We start from the raw sequence: 17780 nt of genomic DNA, 5'->3' as shown, positions 1-17780 counted from the left end.
TTATGTTGCTGCCTTCTTCCAAAATGGAGAGAATTCATTTTTTCCCTCAAAATTCTACTCACACCACCACATAATGACATGAAAAAGTAATTTTGAATTTTTTGCAAATTTATTAAAAATAGAAAACTCAGAAATTACCCCGGACTATAGCGTGCACCTGTTTGTAAGCCCCACTCACCAATTTAAAAAAAAAAAAAGTACAAAAATAGGTTGCATTTGTCTATAAGCTGCAGGTCTCCCCATTGTAACATGAGATATTTACACACAGAAAGATGCTAGACAGATTTTTTTTTAAACTTTTAATTAAATACGTACCGTAAAAGCTTTTTTTTTTTTTTTTTTTTTCCCCTGAAGATGTTACACGTAAATATTGACCAGCATGGCATCCAGCGCGCGTATGGTGGCGCAGCATCTCCGCTCCACATGGAGCACTGAGTAACTTGAATTTTTTTTCCTTTGTGGATCATGAGATAATTTAATCACGTGCACCCAGGATTGCCTGGTGTCTGTGGTAAATGAGACATTAATGAGGCGCTGTGACTTTATCAAATTGTGGCACAAAGACAGAGACCTGGTGGGAGGGGGGAGAGATTAGAGAAGGGTCCGCTGACTGATCTGAAGGCGCAACTGTGGTGCAAAGTGCCGAGAGGGACTTTTCTTCAGCCACGACAAGGTATTAAAGGACATAGCTCACGTTTTTTTAATGTCCCAGTTAGTAAGACAACATAAAAGTACCCGTGATTGTAAGTGTCTTTGCACACGTACTAATAATTAATGATGATATATTTTATTCCTCTCACTCTGAGCGTTAGCAGATGCATTTCTGGAAAATGTTTCCCTCTGCAATTTTTGGCATTTTTCAGTGTGTGACTCACTTATAAGCAAAACAGATATTTCCCAATGACTGACAGACAGAGGGAAAGAACCTGTTCCATCCAAAAATGAAGTTTCTGAGCTGCTGTTTGAACTCGATGGCTTGGATTTACAGAGAGCAGACGACACGCTTCACCCCGAAACTCTTAACTTTTTCAGAGTGTCGGATTTTGGGGCCTAAATTGACGCGCTGTTTGTATGGGTGCTGGTTTACTGAAGCTCTGTACATGGACTGCCTGAATACGGAAATGAATTTGTTACATTAGAAAAAGTCAGAATACGAGGTCTGTCAGTAAAGCATCGTACCTTTTTATTTTTTTTCAAAAACTATATGGATTTCATTCATATGTTTTTATGTCAGACAAGCTTGAACCCTCGTGCGCATGTGAGTTTTTCCACGCCTGTCGGTGACATCATTCGCCTGTGAGCACGCCTTGTGGAAGGAGTGGTCCTGCCCCCTCGTCGGATTTTCATTGTCTGGAAATGGCGGAATGATTTGGACTTTTTTTCCATCAGAATTCTTTTCAGAAGCTGTTAGAGACTGGCACCTGGAAACCATTTGAAAATTTTATCTGGCTTTCGGTGAAAATTTTACGGGCTTCACAGAGAATAAGGACTGTTACTACAGCTTTAAGGATGCTCGGCGCGCCGCGCTCCAAGCTGCGACGACGAGGCAGAAAACCCCAGATCATTTCTAAGCTGATGGCTCTGTGGATACGAGACCGTCGTGTGCACTTTCTCTGGTTATCACAAGAGCTGGACATCAGCCATTTTCCGGCAGATTTCACTTTTAACAAGAGATTTTGTCATGGAAAGCTGCGCGGAGGCTTCATGCGTAACCACCGATTCACTGTTTGAGTGAGACTAAGAACACCTCCGTTTCGGCGTGTCATGGGACAAGTTGGGACATGCCTATCTCGGCTTTCAATGCTTACCAGTCCAGTAAGTATCAGAGAAATTGTGGAGAGCTGGGCATGTCCTAACTTGTCCCATGACACGCCGAAACGGAGGTGTTCCTTTGTCTCGCTCAAACAGGATGTCTCTGTTCATTGCTGCATTCATCTTTCCCTCAATCCTGACTAGTCTCCTAGTTCCTGCTGCTGAAGAACATCCCCACAGCATGATGGTGCCCCCACCATGCTTCACTGTAGCAATAATAATAATAATAATAACCTTTAACCATATGAAAGCCCATTGAGAACAAAACCTCTTTTACAGGGGTGACCTGGCCAAGCAAAGATGGCAGCACATGTCATAATAGACAGGCTAACATCATCATGAGAACTTTAATAACAAAGTGCAAGGAATATTCATTGTAGCGATGTATAGGATAAAACAAATTAGAATTTAGAAACACAGGCACTGTGTTAAAGAATTCCTTTCTCGAACTCTTAAAATAGAGTGGAACGCATTCAAAGAAATCAGCCCAGACAGTTTCAATTCAGAATGAAGGACATTCCAGTCAGAGGGAGCAGAGAAACTAAAAGCTTTCTCTCCTGTTTCAGTGCGGACACAAGGTACATAGAAGTACAGCATGTCATTCGAGTGCAGGGCACAAGAGCTTTCAGATCCCTGAAGTAAACTGGATAAATAGATTGGAACCAGTCCAATCCAAAGTAAGAGTCTTGTAAACCAGAGACATCCAATGTGTATATTGCCTAACAGACAAAGAGGGATGGTGCCTGGTTTCCTCCAAACATGATGCCTGGCATTCACGCCAAAGAGTTCAATCTTTGTCTCATCAGACCAGAGAATTTTGTTTCTCATGGTTTGTGAGTCCATGCTTGATTTGTACTCTGACATGCACTGTCGACTGTGGGACCTTATATGTAGACAGGTGTGTGCCTTTCCAAATCATGTCCAATCAACTGAATTTACTCAGGTGAACTCCAATTAAGTGAAATATCTCAGAAATATCTCACGGATGATCAGTGGTAACAGGATGCACCTAACTTCAATTTCGGCATACATGGACCTGGAGTAGAGCTACTACTTCTTCGCATTGAAAGGAGCCAGTTGATGTGGTTTGGGCATCTGGTGAGGATGGCCCCTGGCTGTCTCCCTCAGGATGTCTTCCAGGTACGTCCAACTGGGAGAAAGCCCTGGGGAAGACCCAGAACACACCGGAGGGATTATTTTTTCCCAGCTAGTTTGGGAATGCCATGGGATCCCCCGGGAAGTGTTACAGAACTTGGCTGAGGGTAGGGAAGTGTGGTATAAGCTGCTTAGTCTGTTGCCATCATGACCCAGATCTGGAAAGTGTCAGAAAAATTAATGAAAAATCTTGACTAGTGGGGAAAATAAAGAGTCCTAGACTGGAAATGCAATGATGAAATACATGTACAAGTAATAGTTTTGTCGATATTATGAAATGGCATCAGTGTGACTTCACTGTGACTTTGATGGAATGGTACCTCTGTGGCAACTCTATGGTGTACCCATCCCTAGCGAACTTAGCAGGAAAAATAGATATATGCCCTGTGGCAGACTGGCATCCTGTCTAGGGTGTACCCCACCTCATGTCCTATGACTGCTGGGATAGGCTCCCGACCCTTCATTGGAGTAAGCAGGTATAGAAAAAGATTGACTAAATGAATTAACATAGCCATATATCCTGCTAAGTTTGCTAGTGATGGATCTAATAATGTCAAGGAGAAACTTTGTGGCTGTACCACTTCTTACCATTGACTCCAGTGATTTTGACCTTTTGACAAAAGATCCCCACTGGGTGAAGCTCTGCCTGCTTGTGTGTTTGTTTTTTTGGGTATGAGTGTAATGCATCACACATAGACAGTATGTTGATTTAGAACTTGGTGACCTTTACCCCTAATGCCCTTTACCATTCATAAATTGAACTCCCTTAAAGATAATTCTGCGATCAACCTTTACAGACAAACTGCCAGACCTCAAATTTTAATAGGATGTTAGTATTCGATGGAACAGATCTCTTAATATTTTCCATTCTTTCAGACTGGGCAAGTCGCTGTAAGCAAATTATGAAGATCTGGAGGAAGGTGTCAGCTGCAGACAAGGTTCCTTATTTGGTAAGTTACTGTTCAATTATTATTTCTTCACCCCCAGATACAAACGAGATACATTGAGGTCCATAAATATATACACACTACAAACTTGCTGTAATTTTAACACTACTTCACAGTGTTAGAGTTCAAAGCAAATAATGACGCACACAGTGCAGTTTTTAATTTCTAGGTAAACTATTTATTAAAAATAATAAAAAAAAAATCATGGATGTAATTTTGCAATTTTTTTTTTGTGTTGTGTTGTGGTGATTTCCGTCTGTCAGTCAGTCCCGAAAGGGATATAAGCATTCTGAAATCAACTTCTCGCACATTTTTAGGAGGAATTTCATCAAACATAGTTCAAGTCCTTGTTATAGGTTGGTAATGATCATATCATATATCATTTGAGTGGCACCCATTCCACCAGAGTTATGGCCCTTGATTAGCAAATCTAGACTCCGTCAGTTTCATGAGTGGGTGCCTGCATTTTGAAATCAACTCCTCTCACGCCTTTAGGGGGAATTTTATGAAAGTTGGTACAAGTCCTTGTTGTGTAGTGTCAGGAAAGTATTCACAGGGCTGCACTTTTGCCACATTTTGAAATGTTACAGCCTTATTCCAAAATGGATAAAAATTAATGACAACATGAACAAAAAGTTTTTTTTTTTAATTTGCAAATTTATTAAAAATAAAAAAAACCTTAAGAAATCACATGTTCAGGTATTCAAAGCCTTTGCTATGCAGGTCAGAATTGAGCTCAAGTGCATCCTGTTTCCACTGATCATCCTTGAGATGTTTCTACACCTTAATTGGAGTCCGCCTGGGGTAAATTCAGTTGATTGGACATGATTTGTAAAGGCACAAACCTGTCTACATATAACCACAGTTGATAGTGCATGTCAGAGCACAAACCAAGCATGAAGTCAAAGGAATTGCCTGTAGACCTCTGAGACAGGATTGTCTCAAGGCACAAATCTGGGTAAGGGTACAGAAACATTTCTGCTGCTTTGAAGGTCACAATGAGTACAGTGGCCTTCATCATCTGTAAATGGGAGAAGTTTGGATCCACCAGGACTCTTCCTAGAGCTGTCCGCCCATCTAAACTGAGCGATCAGGGGAGAAGGACATTAGTCTGCCAGGTGACCAAGAACCTGAAGGTCACTCTGTCAGAGCTCCAGCATTCCTCTGTGGAGAAAGGAGAACCTTCCAGAAGGACAACCATCTCCACAGCAATCCACCAGTCAGGCTTGTATGGTATGGTAGAGTGGCCAGACAGAAGCCACTCCTTAGTAAAAGGCACATGCCAGCCTGCTTAGAGTTTGCCAAAAGGCACCTGGAGGACTCTCAGACCATGAGAAACTAAATTCTCTGATCTGATGAGACAAAGTTTGAACTCTTTGGCGTGAATGCCAGACATCGTGTTTGGAGGAAACCATGCACTATTCCTACAGTGTAGCTTGGTGGTGGCAACATCATGCTGTGGAGATGTTTTTCAGCAGCAGAAACTGGGAGACGAGTTAGGATTGAGGGAACGATTAATGCATCAATGTACAGAGACATCTTGGATGAAAACCTGCTCCGGATTGCTCTTGACCTCAGACTGGGGTGACTGTTTATCTTTCAGCAGGACAATGACCTTAAGCACACAGCCAAGATATCAAAGTGGCGGCTTCAGGACAACTCTGTGAATGCCCTTGAGTGGGTTAGCCAGTGCCCAGACCTGAATCCAATTGAACATCTCTGGAGAGATCTGAAAATGGCTGTACACCAATGCTGCCCACCCAACCTGATGCTGCTGCAATGGGGAATGGGAAAATCTGCTCAAAAATAGATGCGCTAAGCTTGTGGCATCATATTCAAAAAGACTTGAGGCTGTAATTGCTGCCAAAGGTGTATCAACAAAGTATTGCACAAAGGGTGTGAATACTTACGTACACGTGATCTTTGCAAAAAAAAAAAAAACTTTTTCATGTTGTCATTATGGGGTGTTGTGAGTAGAATTTTGAATGAATGTACTTCATTTTGGAATAAGGTTGTAATAACAAAATGTGGGGAAAAAGTGAAGTGCTGTGAGTACTTTCCGGATGCACTGTTTGTTGGTGTTATGCACATTATCATGCCATTAGAATGGGGCCCAGTTTTCCAGTTATGGCCCTTGTTTAACAAATCTACACTTTGTCAGTTTCATGAGTAGGTGCCTGCTTTCTGAAAGAAACTATTCTCGTACTTTTTGGAGGAATGTCGTGAAGTGCTTGCTGTAGGTTGGTAACACACATATTATCATATTATTCGACTTAAGGCGCATCATAGAAAATTCCTTTTCATTTATAGTATAGTCTCCAAACTATTCCAGAAAGGAGCGAGAGGGTGCAGGTTTTCTTTGCAGCCACTGACTCCAGCAGGTGATTTCACTGGAATACTTTGGAGACCACTGAGCTAATGTGTGTTGACAAAACAAATGTTGTTAGATACCTTGGAATGTTCTCAGAATGTACCAAGCACTTGTTCCAAGGCAGCATTTGCCAACGGGGGATATTGTGCTCTCAGAGCACTATTGTTATAAATTGTCATGATTGTGTTTGAAAATGACTCATCTATATTCTAATAGCCAAGCTACCTCTGTGTGTGTGCATGTGTGTGTATGGCTTCATTCACGCAGAAACTGGGGAGAGCTGACATTTTTCATTTGGTATGCTTATGCATATTGGGTCAAGGATGAATGCCGCAACAATGGAAAGTTGATAGGACAAATATTTTTGGAGAAATTAGCAATTTTAGCTAACCAGTAAATAACGGATATTGTGCTGCATTGCACCGTGGGAGTTCAGGGATTTGGGGTTTTAAATGTTATTATTGTGTTTTGTGGTTGAATTGGTTTCACCAGTTTAGTTAAGTGTCATGTTAACAGTTCCATGATTGAAAAGTGCATTGTGTTTGATGTCTTCCGCCACCATCTGTTTCTGTAGGTCTAAAAATAGAAGCACCTGCTTAAGGCAGAATACAGAAAAGACAAAAAGCTCTTTGTGTGTGCGTGCATGTATCTCTGATCACAAACAAACTGGGGAGAGCTGACATTTGCCATTTGGTATGCTTATGTATTTTGGGTCAAGGGTGAATGCCGTCAAAATGGAACATTGATAGGAGTAATATTTTTAGAGAAGCTACTGATATTTGCTAACAACACTGAACAATGGATGTTGCTAACAACATTCTGGACTCACACGCCATTCCAGGAGGGGGCGATAAATCTTCTTTATATTAAAAGCATGAGCGCGTGTGTGATTTTATTTACTAAGGTCAATGTAAGTACATAATATAATTATAAATATGTTAAAAATACATGGACACAAAGTGAAAACAATTATTTCCATTGTGGTCCATTTAAAAATCAAATGAGAAAATAGATGTAATAATAAAATAGAATGATGATGATAATAGTGTGTTTATGGTAAGAAGAACCTAAATAATTTATAAATACATTAAGACAATAAATTAACATAAAAAAATTATGTAATTAACAGGAAATAAAAGGGTTGAGGTCTTCTTCTAAAAACTGTTGTCTAAAGTCCTAAAAACATTCTGGACTTGCACACTATTCTAACTCATTTTTAGAAACTTTGCATAATTTATTACCACCCTTGGAAAAAATGTCAGCTACGTATTTCAGAAACACTACCCAATCTAGAGCCTGTGGATACCCATGGGCAGTGCGCTAGTTAATTTATTTAAATGGCGCCAAATCAAGACATAAGTCACCCCAAGATGTGTTACAAGGGCAAGGTCTAACCTGAGCAAGCATGTAGGCATCTGTGATCAGGAATTGTGCAATTGTAGGAAGAAGCCTCAAACCCACCAGACTCAGAGAGATGTTATATTCTATATCACAAAAATAAATGAACAAACCAGGTCAAAGAATGGCCAATGAGGTAAGAAGATGATCAAACTCAGCATCCACTCATGAAGTCCAGAGGTCATATGGATGGTCCAAACAAGTGGTAAAGATCATGGTCTTGTGAAATGTTATCATTATAGTTAAGTGACAGTTCTGTTCCCAAGAACTTCAGCAAGAATCACAAGTCCCCCAGTTTCTACATCGATACACAGTAGCCCTTTGCCCTTAATCCTCTCCCTGCCCCAGCTGCAGTCCAGTCACTTAAAAATCCCAGAGTTTAGACACGATGAGCCTGAGTCCAGCTTCACTAGTTGTAACTTAAATTTAAGATGGAGGGGAAATATAATTCAGTACATGTTTGTAGAAGTAGTCATATGAAACAGAGTACAAATGAGCCTAGCCAGCAGTTTGGTCAATAGCCACAGTGCGTGTGAAATGCTAAAACTCTACCACTTGTTGATTTTCATCTTAACCTTGGGCTGACCCCATGTCATTGAAAGGCACACACACATGATTGAATCAAATCAGCCATATAAGACGGTGCAGAGCCATGCAAAAATCTTGCAAGTCAGTATCAAAACTAAAATCTGATCTCATATGGACAAGCAAGCAATGTTGGGATGACAACACGGGTTATGTGATTAAACTTTCACATTCCAGTCAAAATTCAAGCAGCTGCATTCTGAATCATCTGGAATCTTCTAATGGTTTTAAGTGTCAGACCCAAAAACAAAGCATTACAATAATCAATTCTGAACAAAAGCTCGGATCCAAAACGTCCGTTTTAGTAAAAACAGAATTGATCTGGTCTTTGCAATATTTCACAGCTGAAAAAGTGCAGTTGTGGTCACCTCTGTAATATGGACGGTAAAACTGTTTTTATTGTTATACTTTTTAATAAATAACTTGCGTGTCAGTGCTGGGATTGTCAGGTGATTCTGTCAGTTGGGACTGCAACTAAATAATTTAATAATTATTCCACTGGTAATTTTTCCAGTTTATCAAAACTATTTGTGGCAAATTGTTTAAAAAGCATGTCCATTGCACTTGCTCATTTTCCACTTATTTCTCAACATTTTTCTATTTGTCTAATGTCTACAGCAAAAGGCCAAAGATAACCGTGCAGCCCAGAGGATTAGCAAAGCTCAGAAAGTGAGTTGTGGCAACAGCATAATTTATCTCATTTTCTAGTCTATGTACAAGCTGTTGATGTGTCTTCTGTATTTTTCTTTTGTCTTCATTTAGCAGGCAGAAAGCCAAGTGTGCAGAACTGTCAAGACTGAGCCAGGGCGTGCAAAGGGAGACCGGCCAAGTTTGCACCTCCAGATACCTCCACCTTCAGGTTCTATGTCCATCTCTTCCCAGCCTAGTTCAACTGAAAGTCACTTTCCCTTCCCCCCAGATTCAGGATCATCCTCTGCCTTTTTCTCTGATGGAATTGTCAAGACACCAGGATCATCTGAAATACAAACTGATCCCTTAACTAAGCTTCCTTCTCAGTCTCCCCATTGTCGCTCCCAACCAACCACATCTTTTACCCATGCAGGGGCCAGCCCCTTACAGGCCTCTTCCTCAGGTTATTCTGCTTCCGGCCCACAGGGTCCTCCTCAGGGACGGCCAACCAGTCTTGGCCCCTTTGACATGCAACCAGGAACTCCTGGAACTCCCAGACGGGCCCAGCAAGTTGACCCGTACTTCAGATCACAACTGCAGCAGCAGCAACATCTACCACAATCACAGCAAGGCTCTCAGGAGTCCATAGTACCACCAGAAAGTCCTCTTACAAGAAGTGCTACACTTGCAGAGTCCCCTTTCTTCTCCCCACCTCACAGTAACCATTATGGAGATGGCTTCAGAAGCCAGCAAGCTATGGGGCGTCAAGAATATGGCTCATCCCCCTCACCTTCTGCAGTGGCTTCCTCACCTGTGAGCACAGGCCAGTTCAGGACTGAAGTGGGAGTACCTTCTCCCCGCTCTTCTTCAGTTGGACGACCTGACTTGGCCGCTGGCTCTCCAGCTGGAATGGTGGAGCCTGGAAATGGTTTGTTCAAGGCACCTATGACACCAAGAATCCACCATGGTGAGGGCGGGGCACTTCATCCTGGAGCTTCTCCCAACCACCCCAGTGAAGCCTACCGACAGTCTCCTTCCACACCCTTTTCTGATTCTCATATTCACTCACCGCTCACTCCCAGACCACAGTCAGGAGATGGCTGTTCTCTTGGAACTCAAAGGCTTCCTGTAACACAGCAAGAACTATGCCCAAGAGTACCTTCCAGCCCACAGTCTCAGGGCAGTTCTCAGTCTCCACACACTCCTGGTGGACTTTCCAATGATGCTTTCTCTGTCCACTCTCCTGCTACCCCTCGTTTTCAGTCCCCAGACCCATGTTCTCAGCCACCTTCCAGGCCGCAATCTAGAGACCCATTTGCTGCTATCCATAAGCCCGCTCGCCCCACCTCTGCCACAGAGGGAACTTCAATTTACAGAAGCACACTTCCTCCTAACCAGGCATCTTCCCTTCCACCACATCCCTCCACAGGTTCTGTAGGAGATCCCCTTTCTGGTAAACCATCTGCTCCTTTGACTTTCTGTCATAGCCCTAGCACAGGAGGCTATCAAGTAACTCAGCACTCACCACAGATGATGCAGGGTCAGCTACAGCAGCCACAGTCACAAAGTCAGCAGGCTATGGCAGCAGGAGCAGAGAACTTCACATCTAGGGTACCACCAACTTCTGCATCTCAGGAGGCTCCTGCTGTCCGCCCTCCACATTCACCTCATCATCAGGCTTTGTCAGGCTCCCAAGAAATGCCTGACATTTCAGCAGTGCAGGACCCTTCATTAGTTGGGCTCAGTCCTTCTGAGATGGAGAAGCAGAAACAGGTTAAAAAAAAAAAATGTTTCATTGAATAATCACCCCATGTATGTTTCATGTATGTTACTAATCGCTGCTTTTGGTCATTTGTAGCGCCAGAAACTAAGGGAGTTCTTAATACGACAGCAGCTGCAGAAAAATTCCAGACAAGAGAAGGAGGCAGCTGCTGCAGGTAGTGCTTCTTCTGGGTGGTCTGGAGGAGAAATGGGAGCTTTTCAGCAAGATAAGGGCCACAGAGCCCCACCACCTTATCCACAGGTACATTCAGCAGTATGCCCAGTGAAACCTGTTAGACTTAATATTTTTACATCAGCATGAATTGGTGATGTATTCCAACCTATAGCTGTCTGTGAAACCTGAATTTGTTGCCTAATATACAGTGGATCTGGAAAGTATTCACAGCGCTTCACTTTTTCCACATTTTGTTACAGCCTTATTCCAAATTGGAGTAAATTCATTTTTTTCCCAAAAAATTCTACTCAACACCCTATATATATATTTTTTTTTTATTTTGGCAAATTTATTAAAAATAAGATACCTAAGACATCACATGTACAGTGAGGAAAATAAGTATTTGAACACGCTGCGGTTTTGCAAGTTCTCTCACTCAGAAATCATGGAGGGGTCTGAAATTTTCATCTTAGGTGCATGTCCACTGTGAGAGACATTAATCTTAAAAAAAAAAAAAAAAAAGCTGGAAATCACAATGTATGATTTTTTTTTTCTAAATTATTTGTATGTTACTGCTGTAAATAAGTATTTGAACACCTACCAACCAGCAAGAATTCTGGCTCTCACAGACCTGTTAATTTTTCTTTAAGAAGCCCTCTTATTCTGCACTCTTTACCTGTATTAATTGCACCTGTTTGAACTTGTCACCTGTTCACACACTCAATCAATCACACTCCAACCTGTCCACCATAGCCAAGACCAAAGAGCTGTCTTAAGGACACCAGGGACAAAACTGTAGACCTGCACAATGCTGGGATGGACTACAGGACAACAGGCAAGCAGCTTGGTAGAAGACAACAACTTTTATGATTATTTATTAGAAAGTGGAAGAAACACAAGATGACTGTCAATCTCCCTCAGTCTGGGATTCCATGCAATATCTCACTTTGTGGGGTAAGGATGATTCTGAGAAAGCCCAGAACTACACAGGAGGATCTGGTCAATGACCTCAAGAGAGCTGGGACCACAGTCACAAAGATTACATTAGTAACACATGATGCTGTCATGGTTTAAAATCCTGCAGGGCAGCAAGGTCCCCCTGCTCAAGCCAGCACATGTCCAGGCCCGTTTGAAGTTCACCTGTGACCATCTGGATGATCCAGAGGAGGCATGGGAGAAGGCCATTGGTCAGATGAGACCAGAATAGAGCTTTTTGGAATCAGCTTCACTTACCATGTTTAGAGGATGAGAACAACCCCAAGAAAACCATCCCAACCGTGAAGCATGGGGGTGGAGACATGATACTCTGGGCGTGCTCTTCTACAAAGGGGACAGGACGACTGCACCGTATTGAAGGGAGGATGGATGGGGTCATGTATTGTGAGATTTTGGCAAACAACCTCCTTCCCTCGTTAAGAGCATTGAAGATGGGTCATGGCTGGGTCTTCCAGCATGACAATGACTCCAAACAGACAGCCAGGGCAACTAAGGAGGGGCTCCGTAAGAAGCATTTCAAGGTCCTGGAGTGGCCTGGCCAGTCTCCAGACCTGAACTCAATAGAAAATCTTTGGAGGGAGCTGAAACTCCAAACCTGAAAGATCTAGAGAAGATCTGTATGGAGGAGTGGACCAAAATCCCTGCTCCAGTGTGTGCAAACTTGGTGCAAAACTACAGGAAACGTTTGACCTCTGTAATTGCAAACGAAGGCTGCTGTACCAAATATTAACATTGATTTTCACAGGTGTTCAAATACTTATTTGCAGCAGTAACATACAAATAAATTATTAAAAAATCATACATTGTGATTTCCATTTTTTTTTTTTTTTATTGTCTCTCACAGACGACATGCACCTAAGATGAAAATTTCAGATCCCTCCATGAGTTAATTATGGAGTTCCACAAGGTTCTGTGCTAGGACCAATTTTATTCACTTTATACATGCTTCCCTTAGGCAGTATTATTAGACGGTATTGCTTAAATTTTCATTGTTACGCAGATGATACCCAGCTTTATCTATCCATGAAGCCAGAGGACACACACCAATTAGCTAAACTGCAGGATTGTCTTACAGACATAAAGACATGGATGACCTCTAATTTCCTGCTTTTAAACTCAGATAAAACTGAAGTTATTGTACTTGGCCCCACAAATCTTAGAAGCATGGTGTCTAACCAGATCTTTACTCTGGATGGCATTTCCCTGACCTCTAGTAATACTGTGAGAAATCTTGGAGTCATTTTTGATCAGGATATGTCATTCAAAGCGCATATTAAACAAATATGTAGGACTGCCTTTTTGCATTTACGCAATATCTCTAAAATCAGAAAGGTCTTGTCTCAGAGTGATGCTGAAAAACTAATTCATGCATTTATTTCCTCTAGGCTGGACTATTGTAATTCTTTATTATCAGGTTGTCCTAAAAGTTCCCTAAAAAGCCTTCAGTTAATTCAAAATGCTGCAGCTAGAGTACTGACGGGGACTAGCAGGAGAGAGCATATCTCACCCGTGTTGGCCTCTCTTCATTGGCTTCCTGTTAATTCTAGAATAGAATTTAAAATTCTTCTTCTTACTTATAAGGTTTTGAATAATCAGGTCCCATCTTATCTTAGGGACCTCGTAGTACCATATCACCCTAATAGAGCGCTTCGCTCTCAGACTGCGGGCTTACTTGTAGTTCCTAGGGTTTGTAAGAGTAGAATGGGAGGCAGAGCCTTCAGCTTTCAGGCTCCTCTCCTGTGGAACCAGCTCCCAATTCAGATCAGGGAGACAGATACCCTCTCTACTTTTAAGATTAGGCTTAAAACTTTCCTTTTCGCTAAGGCTTATAGTTAGGGCTGGATCGGGTGACCCTGGACTATCCCTTGGTTATGCTGCTTTAGATGTAGACTGTGGGGGGGTTCCCATGATGCACTGTTTCTTTCTCTTTTTGCTCTGTATGCATCACTCCGCATTTAATCATTAGTGATCGATCTCTGCCCCCCTCCACAGCATGTCTTTTTCCTGGTTCTTTCCCTCAGCCCCAACCAGTCTCAGCAGAAGACTGCCCCTCCCTGAGCCTGGTTCTGCTGGAGGTTTCTTCCTGTTAAGAGGGAGTTTTTCCTTCCCACTGTTGCCAAGTGCTTGCTCACAGGGGGTCGTTTTGACCGTTGGGGTTTTTCATAATTATTGTATGGCCTTGCCTTACAATATAAAGCGCCTTGGGGCAAGTGTTTGTTGTGATTTGGCGCTATATAAAAAAAAAGTTGATTGATTGATTGATTGATTTCTAAGTGGGAGAACTTGCAAAATCGCAGGGTGTTCAAATACTTATTTTCCTCACTGTATGTAAGAATTCACAGCCTTTGACATGAAGCTCAAAATTGAGCTCAGGTGCATCCTGTTACCACTGATCATCCTTGAGATGTTTCTACAGCTTAATTGGAGTCCACCTGGGGTAAATGTAGACACCTGTCTACATGTATATGGTCCCACAGTTGACAGTGGATGTCAGAGCACAAACCAAGCATGAAGTCAAAGGAATTGTTTGTAGGCCTCAGAGACAGGATTGTCTTGAGACACAAATCTGGGGAAGGGTACAGAAGCACTTCTGCTGCTTTGAAGGTCCCAATGATCACACTGGCCTCCATCATCTGTAAGTGGAAGCAGTTTGGATCCACCAGGACTCTTTCTAGAGCTGGCCACCTATCTAAACTGAGTGATCGGGGATGAAGGGCCTTAGTCAAGGAGCTGACCAGGATCCTGCTGGTCACTCTGTCAGAGCTCCAGTGTTCCTCTGTGGAGATAGGAGAACCTTCCAGAAGGACAGCTATCTCTGCAGCAATCCATCAGTCAAGCCTGTATGGTAGATTGTCAGACAGAAGCCAGGAAAAGACACATGGCAGCCCACCTGGAGTTTGCCAAAAGGCACCTGAATGACTCTCAGACCATGAGAAACAAAATTCTCTGGTCCAGTGAGACTAAGATTGAATTCTTTAGCGTGAATGCCAGGCATCATGTTTGGAGGAAACCAGGCACCATCCCTACAGTGAAGCATGGTGGTGTCAACATCATGCTGTGGGAATGTTTATCAACAGCAGAAACTGGGAGATTAGTTGGGATTGAGGGAAAGATGAATGCAGCAATGTACAGAGACATCCTGGATGAAAACCTGCTCCAGAGTGCTCTTGACCTCAGACTGGGGTGACGGTTCATCTTTCAGCAGGACAATGACCCTAAGTGCACAGCCAAAATATCAAAGGAGTGGCTTCAGGACAACTCTGTGAATGTCCTTGAGTGGCCCAGCCAGAGCCCAGACCTGAATCCAGTTGGACATGTCTGGAGAGATCTGAAAATGACTGTGCACCGACGCTCCCCATCCAACCTGATGGAGTTTGAAAGGTGCTGCAAAGAAGAATGGACAAAACTGCCCAAAGATAGATGCACCAAGCTTGTGGCATCATATTCAAGAAGACTTCAGACTGTAATTGCTGCCAAAGGTGCATCAACAAGGTATTATGCAATGGGTGTGAATACTTATGTACGTGTATTTTTAGTTTTTTTTTTTTTTTTTTTTTTTTTTTTTTTTAATAAATTTGCAAAAATTAAAAAACCTTTTTGTTATTATGTAAATAGAGTTTTAAGTGGGGGGAAAAAAGGAATTTGCTCCATTTTGCAATAAGGCTGTAACATAGTGTGAAAAGAAGTGCTGTGAATCCTTTCTGGATGCGCTGTACACACAGGTCTTTTCATTAAGAAACAAAATTTAAGTCAGAATGAAAAATAACACTTGCATACCTTTTTCTTAGTTATTTCAAGAATAAAAACCTAAACACAACTGAATTTCAATGCATTGGTACATAGCGTCTGGTGCCTTTTCAGAACCAAAATAAGAATGTCATTATATTTCACTTATAAATTAATTTAAGATAGTAGGGCACGTATATAACGTCTAAATCTGCATGGTTCGTCAAAATTATGTGACACCTGAATTAGATGCTTGTCATTTGATTGGTGGATTCTGTCACATTACATCGCGTTACGTCACTAACATGCATTTTTGGTACTATCTATGCATGTTTCTCCCATCTGTTTTGTGCTATTGCACATCTCCATGATGTCGTGATGTGGCGGGCCATAAATTCAACAAAACAGCACGGTTTCATTAGCTTCTCGTAAAAATGCTGCTTCCATGGTATGAGGAAGATAAATCCACCAGCTGCAGTGTTCATGGGGACATCTTTAGGAGCTGTTGAAGCCATGTCAGATGAAGAATTGGGCAGATACTTTTTTGTTGTTGTTGCTGGATTGCAGAAAGCTTTTCAAACTTCTGTGCATACAGTAGTGTTCAGAATAATAGTAGTACTATGTGACTAAAAAGATTAATCCAGGTTTTGAGTATATTTCTTATTGTTACATGGGAAACAAGGTACCAGTAGATTTAATAGATTCTCACAAATCCAACAAGACCAAGCATTCATGATATGCACACTCTTAAGGCTATGAGATTGGGCTATTAGTAAAAAAAAAAAAGTCGAAAAGGGGGTGTTAATAGTAGCATCTGCTGTTGATGCTACAAACTCAAAACTATTATGTTCAAACTGCTTTTTTAGCAATCCTGTTAATCACTAAACTAGTATTTAGTTGTATAACCACAGTTTTTCATGATTTCTTCACATCTGCGAGGCATTAATTTTATTGGTTTGTAACCAAGATTTTGCTCGTTTACTAGTGTGCTTGGAGTTCATTGTCTTTTTGAAACACCCATTTCAAGGGCATGTCCTCTTCAGCATAAGGCAACATGACCTCTTCAAGTATTTTGACATATCCAAACTGATCCATGATACCTGGTATGCGATATATAGGCCCAACACCATAGTAGGAGAAATATGCCCATATCATGATGCTTGCACCACCATGCTTCACTGTCTTCACTGTGAACTGTGGCTTGAATTCAGAGTTTGGGGGTTGTCTCACAAACTGTTTGCGGCCCTTGGACCCAAAAAGAACAATTTTACTCTCATCAGTCCACAAAATATTCTTGTTTCTCAGTTGATGTGTTCTTTGGCAAATTGTAACCGCTTCTGCACGTCTTTTATTTAACAGAGGGACTTTGCGGGGGATTCTTGCAAATAAATTAGCTTCACACAGGCGTCTTCTAACTGTCACAGCACTTCGAGGTAACTCCAGACTGTCTTTGATCATCCTGGAGCTGATCAATGGGTGAGCCTTTGCCATTCTGGTTATTCTTCTATCCATTTTGATGGTTGTTTTCCGTTTTCTTCCACACATCTATTGTTTTTTTTGTTTTTTTTTGTCCATTTTAAAGCATTGGATATCATTGTAGATGAACAGCCTATAATTTTTTGCACCTGCGTATGTTTTCCCCTCTCCAATCAACTTTTTAACCAAACTACGCTGTTCTTCTGAACAATGTCTTGAACGTCCCATTTTCCTCAGGCTTTTAAAGAGAAAAACATGTTCAACAGGTGCTGGCTTCATCCTTATATAGGGGACACCTGATTCACACCTGTTTGTTCCACAAAATTGACGAACTCACTGACTGAATGCCACAGTACTATTATTGTGAACACCCCCTTTTCTACTTTTTTTTACTAATAGCCCAATTTCGTAGCCTTAAGAATGTGCATATCATGAATGCTTGGTCTTGTTGGATTTGTGAGAATCTGCTGGTACCTTGTTTCCCATGTAAGAATAAGAAATATACTCAAAACCTGGATTAATCTTTTTGTCACATAGCACTACGATTATTCTGAACACTACTGTATCCCTTGCTATTCTGGGTTTGCCATTACGTACAGTTGGATACATATGTTTTTTGAACAGTGAGATTATGTTTGTAGTTTTGACTATGTACATCACCACAATAGAGTTGGTTGAAATGATGCACTTAAGATGTTTTTTTTTTTTTTTTTTTTTTTGAGCTTTAATTACCAAATTAAACCACATA

At 41.6% G+C, this 17780-nt stretch overlaps 1 protein-coding gene across 1 annotated transcript in view; it reads left to right on the top strand.

Annotated features, from left to right (window-relative positions):
- Positions 1-17780, top strand: part of kmt2d (lysine (K)-specific methyltransferase 2D) — a 130320-nt gene that overhangs the window by 57909 nt on the left and 54631 nt on the right. Inside the window, exons 30-33 of the mRNA XM_034172406.1 lie at positions 3844-3917; positions 8887-8937; positions 9031-10671; positions 10757-10921. Of these exons, the coding sequence (XP_034028297.1) occupies positions 3844-3917; positions 8887-8937; positions 9031-10671; positions 10757-10921 (1931 nt within the window). The remainder of the gene's footprint in view (positions 1-3843; positions 3918-8886; positions 8938-9030; positions 10672-10756; positions 10922-17780) is intronic.

Source organism: Thalassophryne amazonica, chromosome 6, assembly GCF_902500255.1.
Source record: "Thalassophryne amazonica chromosome 6, fThaAma1.1, whole genome shotgun sequence".
Classification (NCBI taxonomy): domain Eukaryota; kingdom Metazoa; phylum Chordata; class Actinopteri; order Batrachoidiformes; family Batrachoididae; genus Thalassophryne; species Thalassophryne amazonica.
Note: the sequence above shows the minus strand (reverse complement) of the source record. Positions and strands in the feature narration are given on the sequence as shown.